At 43.2% G+C, this 16,768-nt stretch overlaps 2 protein-coding genes across 12 annotated transcripts in view; one reads left to right on the forward strand and one right to left on the reverse strand.

Moving 5' to 3' along the window:
• Positions 1 to 428: 428 nt before the first annotated feature.
• On the reverse strand, positions 429 to 7,728 carry dnajc11a (DnaJ (Hsp40) homolog, subfamily C, member 11a). The gene is made up of 16 exons (XM_031844747.1): positions 7,618 to 7,728; positions 6,479 to 6,608; positions 6,268 to 6,341; positions 5,516 to 5,617; positions 5,261 to 5,389; positions 4,989 to 5,111; positions 4,809 to 4,882; positions 4,537 to 4,726; positions 4,344 to 4,429; positions 3,989 to 4,105; positions 3,470 to 3,625; positions 3,276 to 3,345; positions 2,957 to 3,014; positions 1,939 to 2,081; positions 1,607 to 1,736; positions 429 to 938 (listed from the first exon to the last, which is right to left on the reverse strand). Exons 1-16 carry the CDS (start codon positions 7,687 to 7,689, stop codon positions 913 to 915), a joined length of 1,680 nt encoding a protein of 559 aa, XP_031700607.1. The 5' UTR covers positions 7,690 to 7,728; the 3' UTR covers positions 429 to 912.
• Positions 7,729 to 9,409: 1,681 nt separating this feature from the next.
• camta1a (calmodulin binding transcription activator 1a) overlaps positions 9,410 to 16,768 on the forward strand; it is a 269,414-nt gene continuing 262,055 nt past the window's right edge. For 9 of the 11 annotated variants that reach the window (XM_031845518.1, XM_031845521.1, XM_031845519.1 and 6 more), the window contains exons 1-2: positions 9,411 to 9,607; positions 13,314 to 13,415. In XM_031845518.1, the coding sequence (XP_031701378.1) occupies positions 9,583 to 9,607; positions 13,314 to 13,415 (127 nt within the window). In that variant the 5' untranslated portion in view covers positions 9,411 to 9,582. Of the gene's footprint in view, positions 9,608 to 13,313; positions 13,416 to 16,768 lie in introns of all 11 variants that reach the window. The other 2 variants (XM_031845523.1, XM_031845526.1) reach the window with 2 other exon arrangements.

Consider the following 16,768-nt stretch of genomic DNA (forward strand, 5'->3'; position numbering starts at 1 on the left):
TCATCACTGTAGAGATGTTGTTTTGGGTTTCAGGAAGCATTTGGTCAGTATCTCTCAGCCCTCTTTGCACGATCCACTCATTATTATTCCCGAGAAGGCAGGGTCACATTATTCACAGGGAGTTAAGCACTCTTTGGTCTTATAGTGGTTCCAGTTAATCCTCCCCTTTCCACACAAACACAAGTGAAGGGAGGGAAGATTCATTAACATTTCACCCAGATCCAGGAAAGGCTCACAGGGAGGAGACCTACAGTGTAACGGACATGTTGACTCAGTTCAAGTGATGGACTCTCTTTCTAAACTCTACATTCAAATTCACACATTTCAGTCGTCCTCTTTTCCTGATGAAATGGACAAATCAATTAAACCAAAATACTCAAAAACAAATCATCTTATGAAGCTATGCGAAAACAAAAAAAACTACCAAAAATGGTTGCGCAACATGAGAGAGACTGATTTTAATAATATGGCAAATAAACAAAGGTGCATTCATGTATTCAATCACGTAGGCACTGCAGTTTGTGTACAATACAGTACATAGACCTCAATCACAAGTTACAAGCCATATACCAAAAATAAATGGATGCCAAGGAGGCGAAAAGACCCGGGACATAAGATGGCAGCCATCGATTTTGGTGTCTCTTTAGAATTTTCAAGCAGGCCGCAAACCCCTGTCCACGGATACTGAACTATGATCAGTCCAGTCTGTGATGCTTTCACTCCGCGCTGCATATTTAAATGAATGTAAAGAGAACAGAAAAAAAAAAAAAAAAAAAAAAAAAAAAGGGAAATGCATGATTTCTGAGTAACAAGGACTTCTAATCCGCGTCGTATCTAAAACAGGTTTTTTTGTTTTATCCGTCTTCTGTCAACCAGCTGAGAGATGAGTCTTTTTGGTCAGCGGAGGAGCTCCTATGTGTCTGCGTCAATCCGGTGAGCTGTGGAAACAATCACAGGCAAGTCAGAAATAACGCTGCTGGCAGAACTTGCTCAGTGGATCTTTAGGAGCGTCTCTGAGCGGAGATACAATATTCTGAGAAACGTTGCATCACACACAGGTCTACAATGACTTAGGGTTCAAATCAGCTCCCCCTGCTGTCAGTGAGATGTGAAACAGGGGCGGGTTAGACAGCTCAAGATGATCTACCAAATCATTGATCCTGCACTGAAGTAGCTAAATATTACACTACAGGGGAATAGGTTAAAATAATAACTTATAGATATCATCATGAAACTTCCCCAGTTGAATAATTACATTAAATTGTTGCATATTTCTTTGTATTTGTGATGAGTTTTTGTATTACATGTTTTCTGAAATTGATAATTTAAAGGATACAAATTAGGTTCATTTCCAGGTTCTGACCTGTATTTTGGGTTTCTAGAACATGTTTACATGCTTTAATGTCCATAAAACTCTACAAATAGACTGACCGTCATAAAATTTGGATGTTTTCTTTCCACTAGTCTGAACGAAGACCTGGACCAAACTCTCAAAATTGACACACACCCATGTTTTGCCCGTGTTGTCTCGCCTTAATGGATGCAAAACTGTGACACGATCCCAACACGAGGGAGTCCCTTGTGCTGTATGCTACATGGGACTTACATTGCTTTGGTATCCTGAGTGGTTCGGAGTCTCCTGACAGGACTTGATGCATGACTCCGCGGAACTGATACAGCACCTTCAGGCTCTTCTCCTCCCCCACACATGGGTCATAGAAGCCAGGGAGTCCTGACTGGAAAGCCAACATAAGGTCATGTGACGGCAGCAGCAGACTGGATCATCATGCAGCAGTTTGTAACACTGTACAAGTACATTTATAACCAGTATGTGTACTGTATATTTACATGTTTTACGTACCAGGACAATACCCTGTGCTGTATCAATGGGATGCAGTAACATTACACCTGTAAAATCGACTTTGGTTAAATTCTTACCTTTGTGGCCTCAGTGAGGATGAGTTTAGAGTCTTTCACCAGACACTGCAGCGGCACAGTCACATCGATGACCTTTGCCCTCTCGTGTTTTCTACTGTTGTCCGTCACAAACTTGCCGTACCAGGCGTTGAGGATGATGAGGCCTGGTTTAATGAAGCAGCATGAAAGACGGTGTGAATCAACTGGAGACGTAATGTATTAATGTGTTATATTAATGCGTTTCAAAAAGGTTGGTCACCTTCCACGGAATAATCATCTCAGTCTTGCGCGTTCGACATTTTAGCCACATATTTAATAACAGACCCGATGTCATTTTGGAGACTTGTTTTTGTTTTAAGTATATAACAAGACAGCACAATTAATTTTAATTGCAGGCGACATAAACAATACCATAACTATTTCATAGAGAGTGGTCCGTTGAATAATAAAGTGTGTGTGTCTGTCATTATACATGGACACACACACCCTGCTATTAACATTACTTTACAAGTGCAAAGACTAAAGGACCTCTGATTATACTAAAATTAAAGCAACCTCTACAGTGACAGTTGTCACAAGCCAATTATCACTTGCAACACTCCCTAAGGTGAAAATGACTGCAGAGGGCTTTGTGTCCATGTACTTAACAAAGGCGAACTAAAAAATGCCAATTATCACTCATCACAAAAGCAGCAGGGGCTTTGAAAAAACATCCACTGATTTCCTTTATTTGCAATTGTAACTCTATTTTAAAAACTCTCCACAAAATCAAACTAGATATTATCAGTCTCCTCATACTACAATGAAGAGGCTGCATCAGAAAATTCACCAGCAGTCACATTATTGATAAAAACAAACGAGTCTCCTTTCACATAATGAAAACAGGCACCGCATCCCAGAAGCCACACTTTGAAGTTGGCAACGTTCGACCAGGCATCAAATTGTTTCGCCTAAAAATGTATTTAAAAACTGTTCCAAATGTAAGATAATCAAATAGTTTCACAACCTGCTTAAAATACATGCGTATTACAGATCTTACCCATTCTAGACTCCTCAGTTTCAATAATCCTGCGCACAGACTCCTGCATGAGCAAGACCTTTAGAGAAGAAACAAAAAAAGGCACACGGAAGGAAAGGAAGGAAGGAGACAGACACAAACAATGAGATTTCAAATCATATGGATTATACTAATGATTTTCACTCAGACTTTGCCTCCTATCTAATTCCATCCCAGCCTCTTCATCTGACTGGTGTGGGACGTGTAATATTTCAGGACAAGACCTGCATCTCTTATCCGACTGCCGAACCGCCGTGTAGGATTGGTACCGCAGTCGCATGTAAGCCCGTAAAATACTCACAGCAGCCTCTGCCTCCTGTTTCTTCTTGGCTATATTTGAGGCCGAGCTCTCCTGCTGGTTCTCCAAGTCTCTGGTGAGTTGAAAGATAAATGGAGAAATTAAATCATAAAAAAAACTGCCCGTGATAATACACGCGGCGCTATTTCCAATAACATTTCTTGCATGAAAGAACTTAAAGTGAAGGGGGTTCTTACTGTTCCTTCTGGGCCCGCACATAGGGCCGAATAATGAGCTGCTGGATGGCGAGGTAGCAAACCAGTGGTCCAACTGTGGCATAAAATACAGCACTTGGCAGGAGTTGGTCAGTCAGGTGAATAGGGAAGAAATACGTCTGACTGGCTCGGTTTAGTCTGCAGGTATAGAGTTCTTTAGGTTAGACAGGAGAGTGGGAATCGTGTGCCTAAGACGTTAGAATACTGTGTCAAGAAATAACAAGAGACGTGCTCTTTATGCTCACGCTGTGGGATTAATAAAGGATTATCTTCATTTATTTTAAACTCTTATCCCAGGACCAAGTAGCATCTTAATGGGCCCCAATCCTTAGTTTACATCCTCAAAGATGCAGCCCCAGCACAAACACAACTTGTCGAATATTCATTGGACCGGCTGACGTGATGTCACGCCGCGATTCCCTATGGGTGCCATGGCAACAGCGCGGTGGAGGAGAACCCGCAGGAACCCGCATCAAACTGGAGCAAAGAGGTTTCACTCACTTGATCTTGAGGGAGATACCTTGGGGCACTCCCACGCTGACTGTGGCCCCCAGGACACTGTGTCGACTGATCTTCCTCTCAGCACCGTACTCCACCACAGTCCCAAAGAAACCGGATCTGTAACATCGAGACAAAAGTCACTCCCTCTCCTTCTGCAGTCAGTTTACTCAAAGTGTACTGGAGCTGTCAGTTCTGGCACAAAAACTACCAACTATGTATAAATGGACAGAAATTGGAGTTACTGTACAAACAGATTGACACAAACGAAAATCTAAGTATGACCTACAACAGTGTTCTCAATATGGATTTATGAAAACATTCTCCAAATAATAAACACAGCACTTTGACGACATACTTTACTGAGCCCTTAATCTTGGTCTGGTCTTCATCCTGGAACTTGTACTGGTAGCTCACCATCATAAAAGTGTGAGGAATGCCAACCTGCGGAGCAAAAAAAATTTAAAACATTTTGGCACAATCCGGACAAGGAAGCGTGTATGGTGTGTCTTGGCTAACATCAGAGTTCAATATAACTGCTAGCTGCTAACCTGCATTGCGAAGGTGAAATGGCTGCTCTTTGTGTCCCTGACGATGCTGGTGTTCATAGAGGACTGGGTGCCCCAGCGCCACTGCAGATAGCCCATGGTGTTCTTGTCTAGGTGGCGGGCGAGCATCGTGGTAACCCCAGGGCGCACGCCTCGGGAGGAAAACTGGAGAGCGCACTGAGCGGTGACAAAGCTAAGGCAACAAATGAATACAAAAATTACTGATTTGTTCATGTTGAAGGGAAAATCGAGTAGTCTTGCATTTCAACACATACAATCGAGACGTCAAGTTCCGGAAAATTTTCATTCCTAAGAGAGGTCCATGGGTGTCTCCAGCACCGAGCTCTACCTGTGTACACACACACACACACACACACAACAGATGCCCATTCACATCTTAAAATGTCACTGCATGTTGTAGCACAAAGGCAGACACGAGGGAGAACGCAGCATACCTCTCCCCACCCACTGGCTGAGGTGACTCTTCTAAAGGCCACGTTAACCGTGCCGCCTCCGTTTCCATTGTGGGTTGACAGGGAGCCGGACAAAATGGCCGTGTCTTTTGTGGTAAGAGGAGCCTGCGGTAGAACACATAGAACAACAAGTCCTTTGATGAGTATTAGCTAAAAGTAGCGCAAATGTAATCGTGGCTACAGCTCGTTCAATCCAAAACATATCGTAAGAATGCAACTTAAAAGCTAAAGTAGAATCCGGAGCGACCCATTACCTCTATGGATTGCGATATGTGCATCTTGTTGATTTCCACATGTGGAACTCCCCCTCCGACCGTATCCTCATAGTCCTCCTCATACTGGTCAAACAGGTCCGTGGCATCAATACCCACACTGATAGTTCCCTGCAAAAAACATGTTCGACAAAGAATGTGTTGAATAATGATGTAAATAATATGCACAACATGCCAAATGACTGTTTAAGTAACATTCGGTTCAATGTGAGGCGTGTTACTTTCCCCTGGACATACCTTTGGGTTGGTCCTTTGCTGAAGCCTTCTCTCCTCTCGCTCTTTCTGAAGACGCTCATACTCTTCTCGAATCTCTGTAGGGGTTCTTTTTCTCTCCACCACCTGGAGTACAAAGATGTGATTTGAGAGCAAAGCAACCGCTGGATTGGCTGATTCACAGGTTGCAGACAGAGTTACAGGACATTTTGTGTCACATTTTGTACTGTTAAGCAGAGCAAAGATGAAGGAAAACAGGAACTATATCACGCAGGTTAAATGAGGTGATGTCATATCGGACAGGATGGTCTCCTGGTAAGAATGCAGGCTTCATGCCACGAGATTCTAAAGCTAAAATATTACGCTTATGTACAAATGTTCCATCCCAACTCCCAACTAAACGTGGCTTTAAAGCATTCTAAAGAGAAGGATGCTAAGAAAGCTTATCCTTTTTTTCCCTGTAAATCTTGGTTCAACTAAAAAAAGTGATCAATGGAGGCAAATGCAAACACACAACCCTGACCACACGGATGAAGGCAAGGTAGCCGGAAACATTCGGTGAGGTGAATAAAGCACGTGTGTACTGGAGAGGAGCTGTGCGACGTGAAATACAGAACTCCACTGAGCTGGTCTCAAAAGACCACAACCCTCCTGCTTGTATAACACCACAGAGGTTATTGTATATCGGGCTTTACGGAGTGTCAATGCACACAATGGCTATTGTTTCTGACTGCATGTTGTGGCTTGTTTTTGGCCACTACAGTCATTCAACTTACCTCCCATCCATCAACATCGAGTCCCCTCTTGCCATAGATATCATAGATAGCTCGTGCCTGCGGGTCCCGAAGCACTAGAAAGACATAGATACCCACCAATAACCGTCAACATAGTTTGTCTAGGTAGGCCGTAACACATAGAAGTCAACATCAGCTTCATGTGCAGCTGAAAAGGGAGTCGACTAAATGGCGTAATCAAAGCTTTACTCACCTTGATAAGCTTCATGTACGAGGTTAAAAAGATGCTCTGCTTGACGCTTCAGTTCAGGGTCCCGGTGTTTGTCTGGGTGATACAGCATGCACAACCGCCTGTATGCCACCTTCAGCTCCTCCTGTGTTGCCTGAAGCAAGACATTTAAAAAGGAAGGGAATGTGAAGGGGAAAACTTGTGGGGAACTTGATCAACAGTGTACAAACTCCCGACTTCATTATCTGATCATCCAGCACGTATTTGATCTTCATGAAGTTGGACGACAGAACAGTCCGAGCAGAAACTAGCTGCTTACATTCAGGTAACAATGACATTGTTGTGAAATAGACTGTAGTAGAAAAAGGTATTGACCCAATCATCATAGTTAAGAGTATGTATACACATGCATGCAATCTCTCTATTGTTAAACTAATTTTTTCTAAATCCCTGATATAGGGACTGTGAATCATTTTGGGTTTAACTACATAACACACGATGGGACGGATTTAACGTTTCCTAATTTATTCTTGAATTAAAGTATTTTATGCAAACATTGTGCTTTATAATAAATATATGAACTTTAATATTGCAGCACACTGACTCGCTCTGGAACAGCATGTCCCTGTGCCACAAGTTATTTTTGTGTTGTAAAATGCCACTTAGCATTAGAACATAATGTTCTCTGCTTTACAAATAAAGACATCACGACCGAAAGGGTCCGATCCCCAGACACCGGAGAACATATTCATATTGTAGTCTGATCAACTGTAAATGATACATGATGAAGCCGTGAAGTAAAGTTATAGCATTAGCTAACTTAGTTAGCACTATCCAGTCCAAAAGATCATTATGAAACTGAAACAAACTGTCAGTTGGTTAGCATTAGCAGCCAGATTACCACAGTAACACACGGTTACCTATCTTACTTCATCCACTGACAGCTGTTTTTAAAGTCGTAACCCGACAACCTGTTCTTGTAAAGTTTCCAGCCGAGGAGTCACAGCACAGGAATCAATGTCGAGGGTCACAGGCTAGCTACCTAGCTAACGTTACATGTGATTGCACGGGTAACCGTTGGACATCAACCGTAGGACGTTCGTGGACACACAGCCACATGCACCTGCACAAACATCCACTCGGATCACAACTGCACATTGTACCTCTCTCCTGACATTAAGCAGGGAATAGTAATCATCATGAAGGATCTCATCATCGTCCAAGGCAGACGCCATGTTTACAACCGGTCATCTCTTCTTCGCTTAATTTACGGAGCTCAAATACGTATCCGCGCTCTCTGTCGCCCCCGTGTGGTGGGGATGAATGACAAGAACGGCAGCTGTGTTCACGTTCACGGCTTCATTGGCTTGTTCGTGCTGCCTTGAACGTGCTTTTCATTACCAAGTTTAAAATGTACAGTTGTTCGTCGTTATTGTAGATTTTACAAGGGCACCATCCCCTATAAAATATATGTTATCTGTCTCTAAAGTAAAACAAATAGAGTGGTATCTTCATCACCTACAGTCAAAGATTGTTAAATTCCTTTTAATCAATTTTTCTTTTCATTATTTTGTAAATGATGTGTAGCTAGGTCACTTGTTAATTCTGAAAAGCACTCATTTGAATATAGTGCTACATTTCCAATTCACTACAAATAATATTGCAGATAGGTACATATGCGTTGCTCTAAAAGGATAATATCTGCATTCTATCCACCTAGGAACAATTCAGGCAAGGGGTGAGAAAATTGCTTCACTGCATTAGGCCTTTCATTAGTTCATTATTACTCTCTTTGCAATAACAACAAACCGTTGACTGCATGAGGCGCACGAGCAGCAGGCAGCAGAGGAGCTGTCCTTTCAGCACCACCCCCTCAAACTATACATTGCATTTCAACACCGGTGGCCACCATCCTGTTAATGTAGGATGAAGGCTGTCCTTAAGTGCTGTGTAGATGACGCGAGTGCCAAAAAGCACTGTCTATTAAGCACAATGATCTGTGATTAGATTGCCTGGAGTCATTTAACGTAGCCATGCTATTGTCAAGCCTATGATGGCCCATCTGCACCACAATTATGCAAGTTGAGAACCTTGACAGCATATAGTGAACGGACTTAAAGTCACTGTGTTAGCAGTGGTCTTGACCCCCCCAGTATACCTGACAGATGTTCAGATGGACCAGAAGCTCCTAATAGCTGGATCCACATCTCCTATAGTGATCCCCGCAGCTTCTATAGCATCATGGTGCCGCTGTCTGATCAGTTATGTCTAAAGGGAACAAACTAGCCAACAGAATTTTAAATGTAAACTGACGTCTGGACACTTGATTGATAGACTCTGCAGGCCATCACTACAGTTTTATATGTCTGCGGTGTTTTATTGTTGGTTTTTAATAGACTATATGTACACAGGACTCCCTGCAGCTCACATTTGGCAGTCTGCGTAGTGGATTAAACATAGCAAAATGAGGCTTATTAAAACAAGACAAGCACAAAGTAACGCTGTTATGGAGGGTTATCTAAAAATGACACATTTTGTTTTCCCTGTTATCAGTTGCATGAAACAGGTAAACCCTCAATTATCATTTTAGATCAGCAGACTATATCTCTGAAGATATGTTAAGAAAAACAACTTAATGAAGGCCATTAAATAGTAATTTAGCTTAATATCAGCACACTAACCGAGTTTCTTCTCTCTCGGGGAATGCATTGTTTATTCTGTGTAAAACAACTTCAGTGGGCTCAAAGTCAAACATTTAATATTCACGAATTAGTTTAAATTAAGGACACAACACGTAGCTTCACCCACTGAGCATTCATCTTTTCTTTTTTTAAATAATAACGCGTCACCAGCTTCTAACAAAAGCGTCATGCCAGTGCAAAACAAACCAAAAAAAACACAACAACAGAAAAAACAAAAACCCAGCTGGTGGTGTCAAGGTGAGGGGAGATGTGTTCTCCATCCCGGAGCCTCTCTGTCAGTCACCGCCTCACAGCCAATAGCAAGTTCTCCTCGGTCGGACCGACTCGCCGCCTGCTCCTCCAGTCCCTCCTCGTGCTGTCCTCGCCGTGCACGCGCGTGGTACCCACGGTCGTGAGGAGGAGGAGGATGTTGCGCGTGAAGGGGAAATGGCTGCCGAAAACAAGCCGGAAGGTAAGAGAAATATAATGGGATTAATTTACTAGTATGACCGCCGTGTGAATTTTTTTTTAAAGAACAGCTGCAACTCCGCGCGGAGATGACACACGCGCGAGGACAAGCGGAGGATTTTTCGGGTAGAAAACGGCTCCGCTATTTTCCTCCGAATCGGCAGCTAAAACGTGGAGACATCACCTAGCCAGCTAATATTAGCTTGCATTCTAGCCAGCTATACTATTCCCACCGTAGCCCGCACATTTAAAGCACCGCCACGGGGACACACTGTGGTAAAAGTAACGCGGTTTACCGTTCATTGTGCGGAGGGATTCGTGCTCGAATGACGAGCAAATTCAAGTTGTGAACAACAAGGCTAAGTTAATGACAACATGTCATTGGCATCGACTAACTTCTTCCCTTATTACCCAGCTTTAAAAAAAAAAAAAAAAAAACGCGGCTCGGTTGTGTAAGTTTATGTGTCGACACGGCTCTCTTTCTGCAGCCGCTATCTGCAGGTTGATTTAAACATCTGTTTTTTAAAACATGTATTAGTCTTGTTTTTATATATATATTTTTTTACATTTTCCCCGTTCAGTTCCCGCTTGAAGCGCGAGCATTTTCCTCTGGCATTCAGCGAATAGAGTAAGAAGTGATGCATTTTTATTTATTTATTATGGATATTATGGTGTTTTTTTCTTCTTCTTCAAATGCCATTTATAGCCCACTACTTGGCCTATATTCGTGCTTTGAGACGCGGGCATCAGAACGTTGTAGTGCCCGCTCCGCTCGCGATGCCCTATCGCACTTGAAATGAAATACCATCACACGAGAGGGAGAGCAGGGAGGATGGAGAGCAGGGTCTCCAGCAGCCTGCTCATTACACTGCTTTACACATCGGACAAAATGATGACTTTTACCCCCCCCCCCTCCTCCCACTTCATACGGCTCACTAACTTAAAATTAAATGCACTAGACTTATTCATTTCCTCTTAAGTGGGCTGTTTTTTATTGCAAAACGTATGCATGAGAGAGATCTGCTCTCATTCAGAGAGGCCCATGGACTTTTTGGGTGAGTAATTAAGCAACTCGTTTGAAAATATAGATTAAGATGTAACACATCTGAGCTTCCTTACCAGCCTGCGTGCTCAACAAGAGCCGGCATTGTTAGACGATGAAGACATAAAGCAACTTATAAATGTCATTTATAGAATTTCATGAAAGATATTTGAGCTTATGTGCATGTCTAATTCAATGTTTATGTTATTTTTTTGTTGTTGTAATGGTCTCAGTTATGTCAAACTTTGAACTCTTTTAAGTTCTTTTGATTTGCAGAATGTAATATAATCATAATCAATAACACAGTATGTTCTTACTTTAATGCCTAAACGTGTGCTATTCTGTTATATCTACTGATTTGTGTTGCACCGTTTGTGTGGAACAAAAGAGTCATCCAAGACTGTAAAAGTGGCTGCGTAATTTAAATAAGAGAAGAAGAAAAAAACCAAAATGCATTATAGGTGCAGCTGTTTCTGAGCTGTTCACAACAACATTGTTGCAGGCTTCAAAAAAAAACACAATGAACAGACCCCCAGTCAGAGTTCGCTGTCAGTAACCTCAAAAACATGAATTCTTTTTGATGTGGAATTACTTTAATGTTTCAAATGAGAGTAAACAAATTGCCGCTGTCCATGTGAGGGGAGGCGTTAAAAGACTGGATGTCAGTGTGCCAACCAGCAGGCACAGCCCCACCAGGGGGTGCTATTGAGCTACAAAAGGCACCCTCACTCGACGAGGGATCCGTCTGTGGCTGTGACAAAAAAATAAAATAAAGACATCTGGTTATGATAGTAATGACTTCACTGTGGCGTGTAGTCCTAATGTATTCATCTACATAGCTGAACTTAACAAATGGGCTCCAGTCGTTAATGGGGAGGCCTCTCTCTCTCCGACACCGGGAGCTCTCTCGCTGAAAAAAAACAAAACCCCTGACTTGAAAGTCCCATTGCTGAGCAGGTTAAGTTATTTTCAGTGTTCCTGTGAGGCCGGTCAGTGGGAAAAAAAAGAGGAGGAGGAGCATAGTGTGAGAGAGAGAGAGAGAGAGAGAGAGAGAGACAGAGAGGGTGCTTCACACCTTCACATGAATACGACGTCAAAAGCGGCCTATAAAGCTCTTTACATAGAGCTGTCATGCTGGATCTTAACTCCTTCATCCAGTTTTTTTTGGCTGTTCATTACCGTAGAACGCCAGCTCGCCAGATGTGCGTCACTGTCTCAGTGTTTTATACGACATGTGTTGGGTAGCAGAGAGCTGAGCAGTGCTTCCTTCACCTTTTTGTCCTTGCGGTGTGCGGCCGGCGCTGATCTCTCTGCCGGTTGTTTGGCGGCTCTTATGATGGCCCGTAACAACTGAGGGTTACATCTCGCGTTAAACCCAGGGCCCACGACCCACTCTCACTCGGTAATGTAATGTTTACATCCTGGAGGTGTTTCTCTCCAGCCTAACTGATTGTCAGGGCCCTTGGGGGTATCCCCCCCCTCCTCTTCACACTCTTAAAAAGCACTGTGGGTCCGTAACTTTTAAGTACGAGGCCTGGAGGGCACCGAAAAGTCAACTTTGATACGTCTTACGCTGAGACTGCTCCGGATGAAACTACAGCCAACGGTTTTAGGGATCTACCGGAGGAGATCATCACAGACATGTTGCTCTTCAGGAGCCAAAATTTGAGAAATGAAAACAAGCACTTTTGCAAACACAAGCTACAGAACTAACACTGTTGTGGTGTTCCTCATAAAGAGGAAACACTGTGTTAAAGTTCAGTAGTTTTGGTAAACCCAGCACAACAGTGTAGCCTTATTTACACTCATTTAAAGTCACATAAAAAGCCAATGATGGGCTCGTTTACTGGCACGCAAAGCTCACACAGGAGAGTTAAATGAAGTAAATCTTGCGGTCGGAACTTTTGGGACAAGGGCGACAATCGGCGACGGTTTCCTTTCTAAAGCAGCGGATGACGCCCGTGTTGAAGTCATATTTCCCTTTTTATTTCCAAGCGGGTGCAGTTTCAAGAAGTTTTCCTGATGTTATCATTTCACTCAAAGTTCAGGGGCGAAAAACATCAAGTAAGCACGCAGTCAGCCATTAACTCACAAAAGTGCTTGTGCAAGCAATGGTATAAATATTTCTCCGCCGTTTTTTTTTTGTGTAAAAAAAGGATGAATTCAACCTTCCCCGTGATGTCGGACGACGTGCTCGCACAGTTTTGTGTTGAATCAGGCGTTAGGTTTTTTTCTTTTCCTCCGGCCTTTTAATTGAATCAGTGAGGTGACGATGGATGGGACCCGGGTCCGCTCCTGTGGTTGCCTCCACTGATGGATTGTATTGATTCATCTGCTTTACTACTGATACAATAGGGAGTGTTATTGACCCGCATCACACCAGAGCTACAGTAGCCCTCACTGTCCATTTCTCTTATAAAAGTACAAAAGTATTCAGGCAATGTTTTACATGACAATAGACTAATTCACTGTGATTTATTACCCATATTATTATCATTACTATTAATATTATTGGCGTCGTATTTTGCAGCTCTTGTGTGTTTTAAATGTGTTTCAATATACTGTTGATATATTTTGCTTGCATGGGGAGTTTTGCTCACTCATCACAGGCTGGGTGAATGCTTCTTTTCCTCCATTTTTCCTCTACTTTTCTCTTTGCCTCCTGAAGGACTGAAGAAAGTTCGTAATCCGGATCGAATGTACAGATCAGCAGTGTGTTATGCTGGCCACGGTCCACCTAAGAGTATCAGTGATGACACAGAGACGAACAGTAAGAGTCAGTTATTAATACTGCATCGCTGCTCCGAGAGGCCACTGGCATGGCCAATCTATTATTCATTCATTGATTCATTTATTTACTTCTTGATTTCATCTGTCCCCCATGCCCCCCCCCCCCCCCCACCAACCCACCCCCCCTTCCTTCTTTTATTCCCCTCCCAACACAACACCTCCTCCGGCTGCTCTGTTGATTGAAGTGTCTGCTTTACGGGATCACGCTGTCAATAGCTGAAGTGTTGTCGTTAACTAAGAGTGATTGTTTCAGGTTGAGGCCGGGGGATCAGGACCTGAGCGGACCCTCAGAGAGAAAGCTTACACGTTGAGCCATCAATTATGGCCCTGTACTCGCCTTTACTCTGCTTTTACTTGAACCTGCATTTGATAGGGGGGGGTGGGGGGGGGGGTAGGACTTTAGAATCAACAGTAGGACTTTAGAATCTTTGCAAAATTTACAAAAAATAGTTATGCAACCTATGATACCGAATGGGTTGGTCTTTGCCTCCCTCTCATTATTTGTGCTCTATGAGATCTCTAGATCAAAGACAACCCGGCGTCACAGCCGAGGTTTTTTATGACTTAAAAAGCAGCTTCTGTGGGAATCGCTTCACTTAAAAGTGTGTGCACATGTGCTGTTTTCTGTCACAACCAAACCCCCCAAAAGATCAGTCAAATATAGGCCAAAGTCTCGTGTTTATTTCCCCTCCAATCCTTGTTTTTTAGAAAACTCTGTATTCACCCGTTGGAATAAAGAGCTGTCCTCTGTAAAGCAGAAAGGAACCCCGTCATTGTTAATGAACACACCAGTCTCCTCACTGCTGGAAGACTAGATCCAGACTGCAGACTGGGTAATTAAGTGGGCTCATGTATTGTCTTTTCTAAATAGAGAGTCTGAAATCACCCCCCCCCCCCCAACCCCTTGTTAGACTCCTCACTCGAGATCTGTCTCTTCTGCACCAAATCCTTTTTTTTTTGGTATTTTCTTTTAAAAGAATGTTTTGAGAGATTTAACAGCAGGATCTCGCGCAGATCTATGAAACAGGGATGCCGACTGTAACAGGGGGGCATTGTTGAGAGACTTTTAGCGTTATACCCCCTCATGTGTGACAGCTGTGACTGACAATAGGTCTTGCTATTTCCCCTCATGTTATTGCGTGGTATTACAGTATCCTGTACCCATGTCAGACACCCTGTTTAATGTGTTCAGCCTCAGGGTTTTTTTCTTCTCCTTTTTCCCGCCTCGCCAGGACACTTAGTAGAAGAGTACACGGCAGCTGAAACCCGCCAGGTAGACCATTGATCTGAGTAATCGTCTGAGTAATTGCGGGAGTAGTTATGATACAGAAAGAAGGGCTTTGTTTGTGTGCATGTGTAAGCAGGAGGGAGAGAGTGAAGGAGAACAGGAGCTATAGAGGGAGGGAGGGAGGGAGGAGGGAGACCTCACCTCTGCTCTCCTTGAGATGGGATTTTTATGGATGGGTGAGCATGGTGAGGGCCGAGAACACATAAAGAGTCATTTTCAGTTTGTTGCAGGCAGTTAACCGTGTGTGCATGTTTGTTGAACTTCCAGTAATAGGCCTCGACTCCTTTTTCTTTTTTTTTCAGCTGTTTGACTTTTTGACAGTCTTTCCCTTATTATGCTTTATTACCCCGTGCTGTTATAACCTCACGGAGCCCCGGTGCACCCAGGGTATTAGCCACTTAGAGAATTTAAATGATGCAATTCCGAACAATTAATTCTGCCGCCCTGCATATCATTGCATATTGTGTGGTCGTATAAATGCATAAGAAATGGTGTCCAGCTCGATCTAGTGTAATTCAAATCCTTTACTGGCATTGAAAAAAACACCTTGTGTGTGTGTTGTTGGTGTAACATAGCAACGCCATAGTTAAGTTCAGGAAGACTTTGCTCGTGGGCGGTTAGTGATCTCGCCATATGTAAGAGCGTTATCGAACAGGCTGAAGGGCAAATGATGCAGATAATTGGTTTCCCAGTCCTACACCAACACGTGGCTGTTTTTAAGTCCTCTCCATATTCCCACCAAGAGCCACCAGGTTGTTGGGAGACCTGCTCCTACACTGTGGGGTCAATCACTGTTATTACTGCCGGGGAAATCTGACTCCAACCTAAATTCTCCCGACTCGTAGTAAAACTCTGAATCTCCCACAAGTAGTATCGGCTGCAGACTTTTGGTCTAATCAAGTGCTCTCTTCACTAGTTTCCAAGTACCTCCGGTCTTGCTGGTGGATACAATATAAAATGGATGATGTATAAATTCAAGGTCTGTGTAAATTGTTTTTTGCAGACGTCTCCGGACATTTCAAAACCTCTCGAAAAAGAGGGATTTTGTGTAAACTAGAACGTTTACAAAATGGAATACAGTACATCAATACACCACGGTGCAAAAAGGGTAATCGTTTCTTTTTGTAGTTTTCCATATGTTTAAAACTAAAAGTTAATTACATATTAATGCTTAATCATTTCCTTAATGATTCACGGTTTGCTTTAACGTTTTAAATGAGCCAGAGAGTCATGAAGTTTGGCTGCAGACGATTAGTGACACATTTTGGGGGCTTAGCTGAATCATAGGGAAAAGTGTCTTAATCTGAAGGCTGCAGGGGTAACATCCCATTACTGTAAATGCCATTGCACTAGCCTCCTGCAGGCAGGTAACCCCCCCCCCCCCTTACCTTTCCTCCTCCTCCTGTCACGCCTCACAACCCGATTGATCGCCTGTAATTGACAGCTTGTCATCAGCTGACCGCTCTACCACAGCTGCCTGAGTTCATCTCTGCTTCACATTTGACCACATTCTTTTATTGTCGACGTTTCTTTTTTTTTTTTCTTCCATTCTGCCATCGTCCCGTCACTGCTGTTACCACGTTAAACTGTCACTGCACCTTCCGCCTTTCGGTCTGAGCTACAAGTCCGCGGACCGGTTTGACAAATTGCCTCCTATAGATCTGGTTAATACTTAATGCACGTCACATCCCGCACACTTAACATGTGGATTGCATGAATTTAGACGCTCATGTTTCATGCCATGTCCATTCATTCCACTCTGCCTGCATGCTGTAGGAACTGTTTCTGTCAAAGTCCTCTGCTAGTGATGCAAGTACTGTACAATGATTTATATAATAAGTGATGTTATACTGTTTGTGTGCCTCTCGCCGTGACTGCATAACTGTGTGAGTGTTATACTGTCAATGTAACGTACGGATTAAGTCATCAAAATATCCGTTGCTTCTTCAAAAGTAAGCTCTTGGAACAAACATTGTTAGTTACGGGGGGGGGGGGGGGGGGGGGGGGGGGGGGGGGGGGGACCCGAAGAAGAAACCCCCACAAAC

The sequence above is a fragment of the Anarrhichthys ocellatus genome, unplaced genomic scaffold (genome assembly GCF_004355925.1).
Source record: "Anarrhichthys ocellatus isolate YVR2014 unplaced genomic scaffold, GSC_Weel_1.0 scaffold5, whole genome shotgun sequence".
Classification (NCBI taxonomy): Eukaryota; Metazoa; Chordata; class Actinopteri; order Perciformes; family Anarhichadidae; genus Anarrhichthys; species Anarrhichthys ocellatus.

What these genes read in the sequence shown, in the direction of transcription:
- dnajc11a (XM_031844747.1), bottom strand. Translation starts at nt 7,689, where the DNA reads ATGGCGTCTGCCTTGGACGATGATGAGATCCTTCATGATGATTACTAT. An exon ending in CGGAACTTGACGTCTCGATT is followed by an intron (nt 4,727 to 4,808) that starts GTATGTGTTGAA and finishes TTGTTGCCTTAG; the next exon opens with CTTTGTCACCGCTCAGTGCG. An exon ending in ATTTCACCTTCGCAATGCAG is followed by an intron (nt 4,430 to 4,536) that starts GTTAGCAGCTAG and finishes TTTGCTCCGCAG; the next exon opens with GTTGGCATTCCTCACACTTT.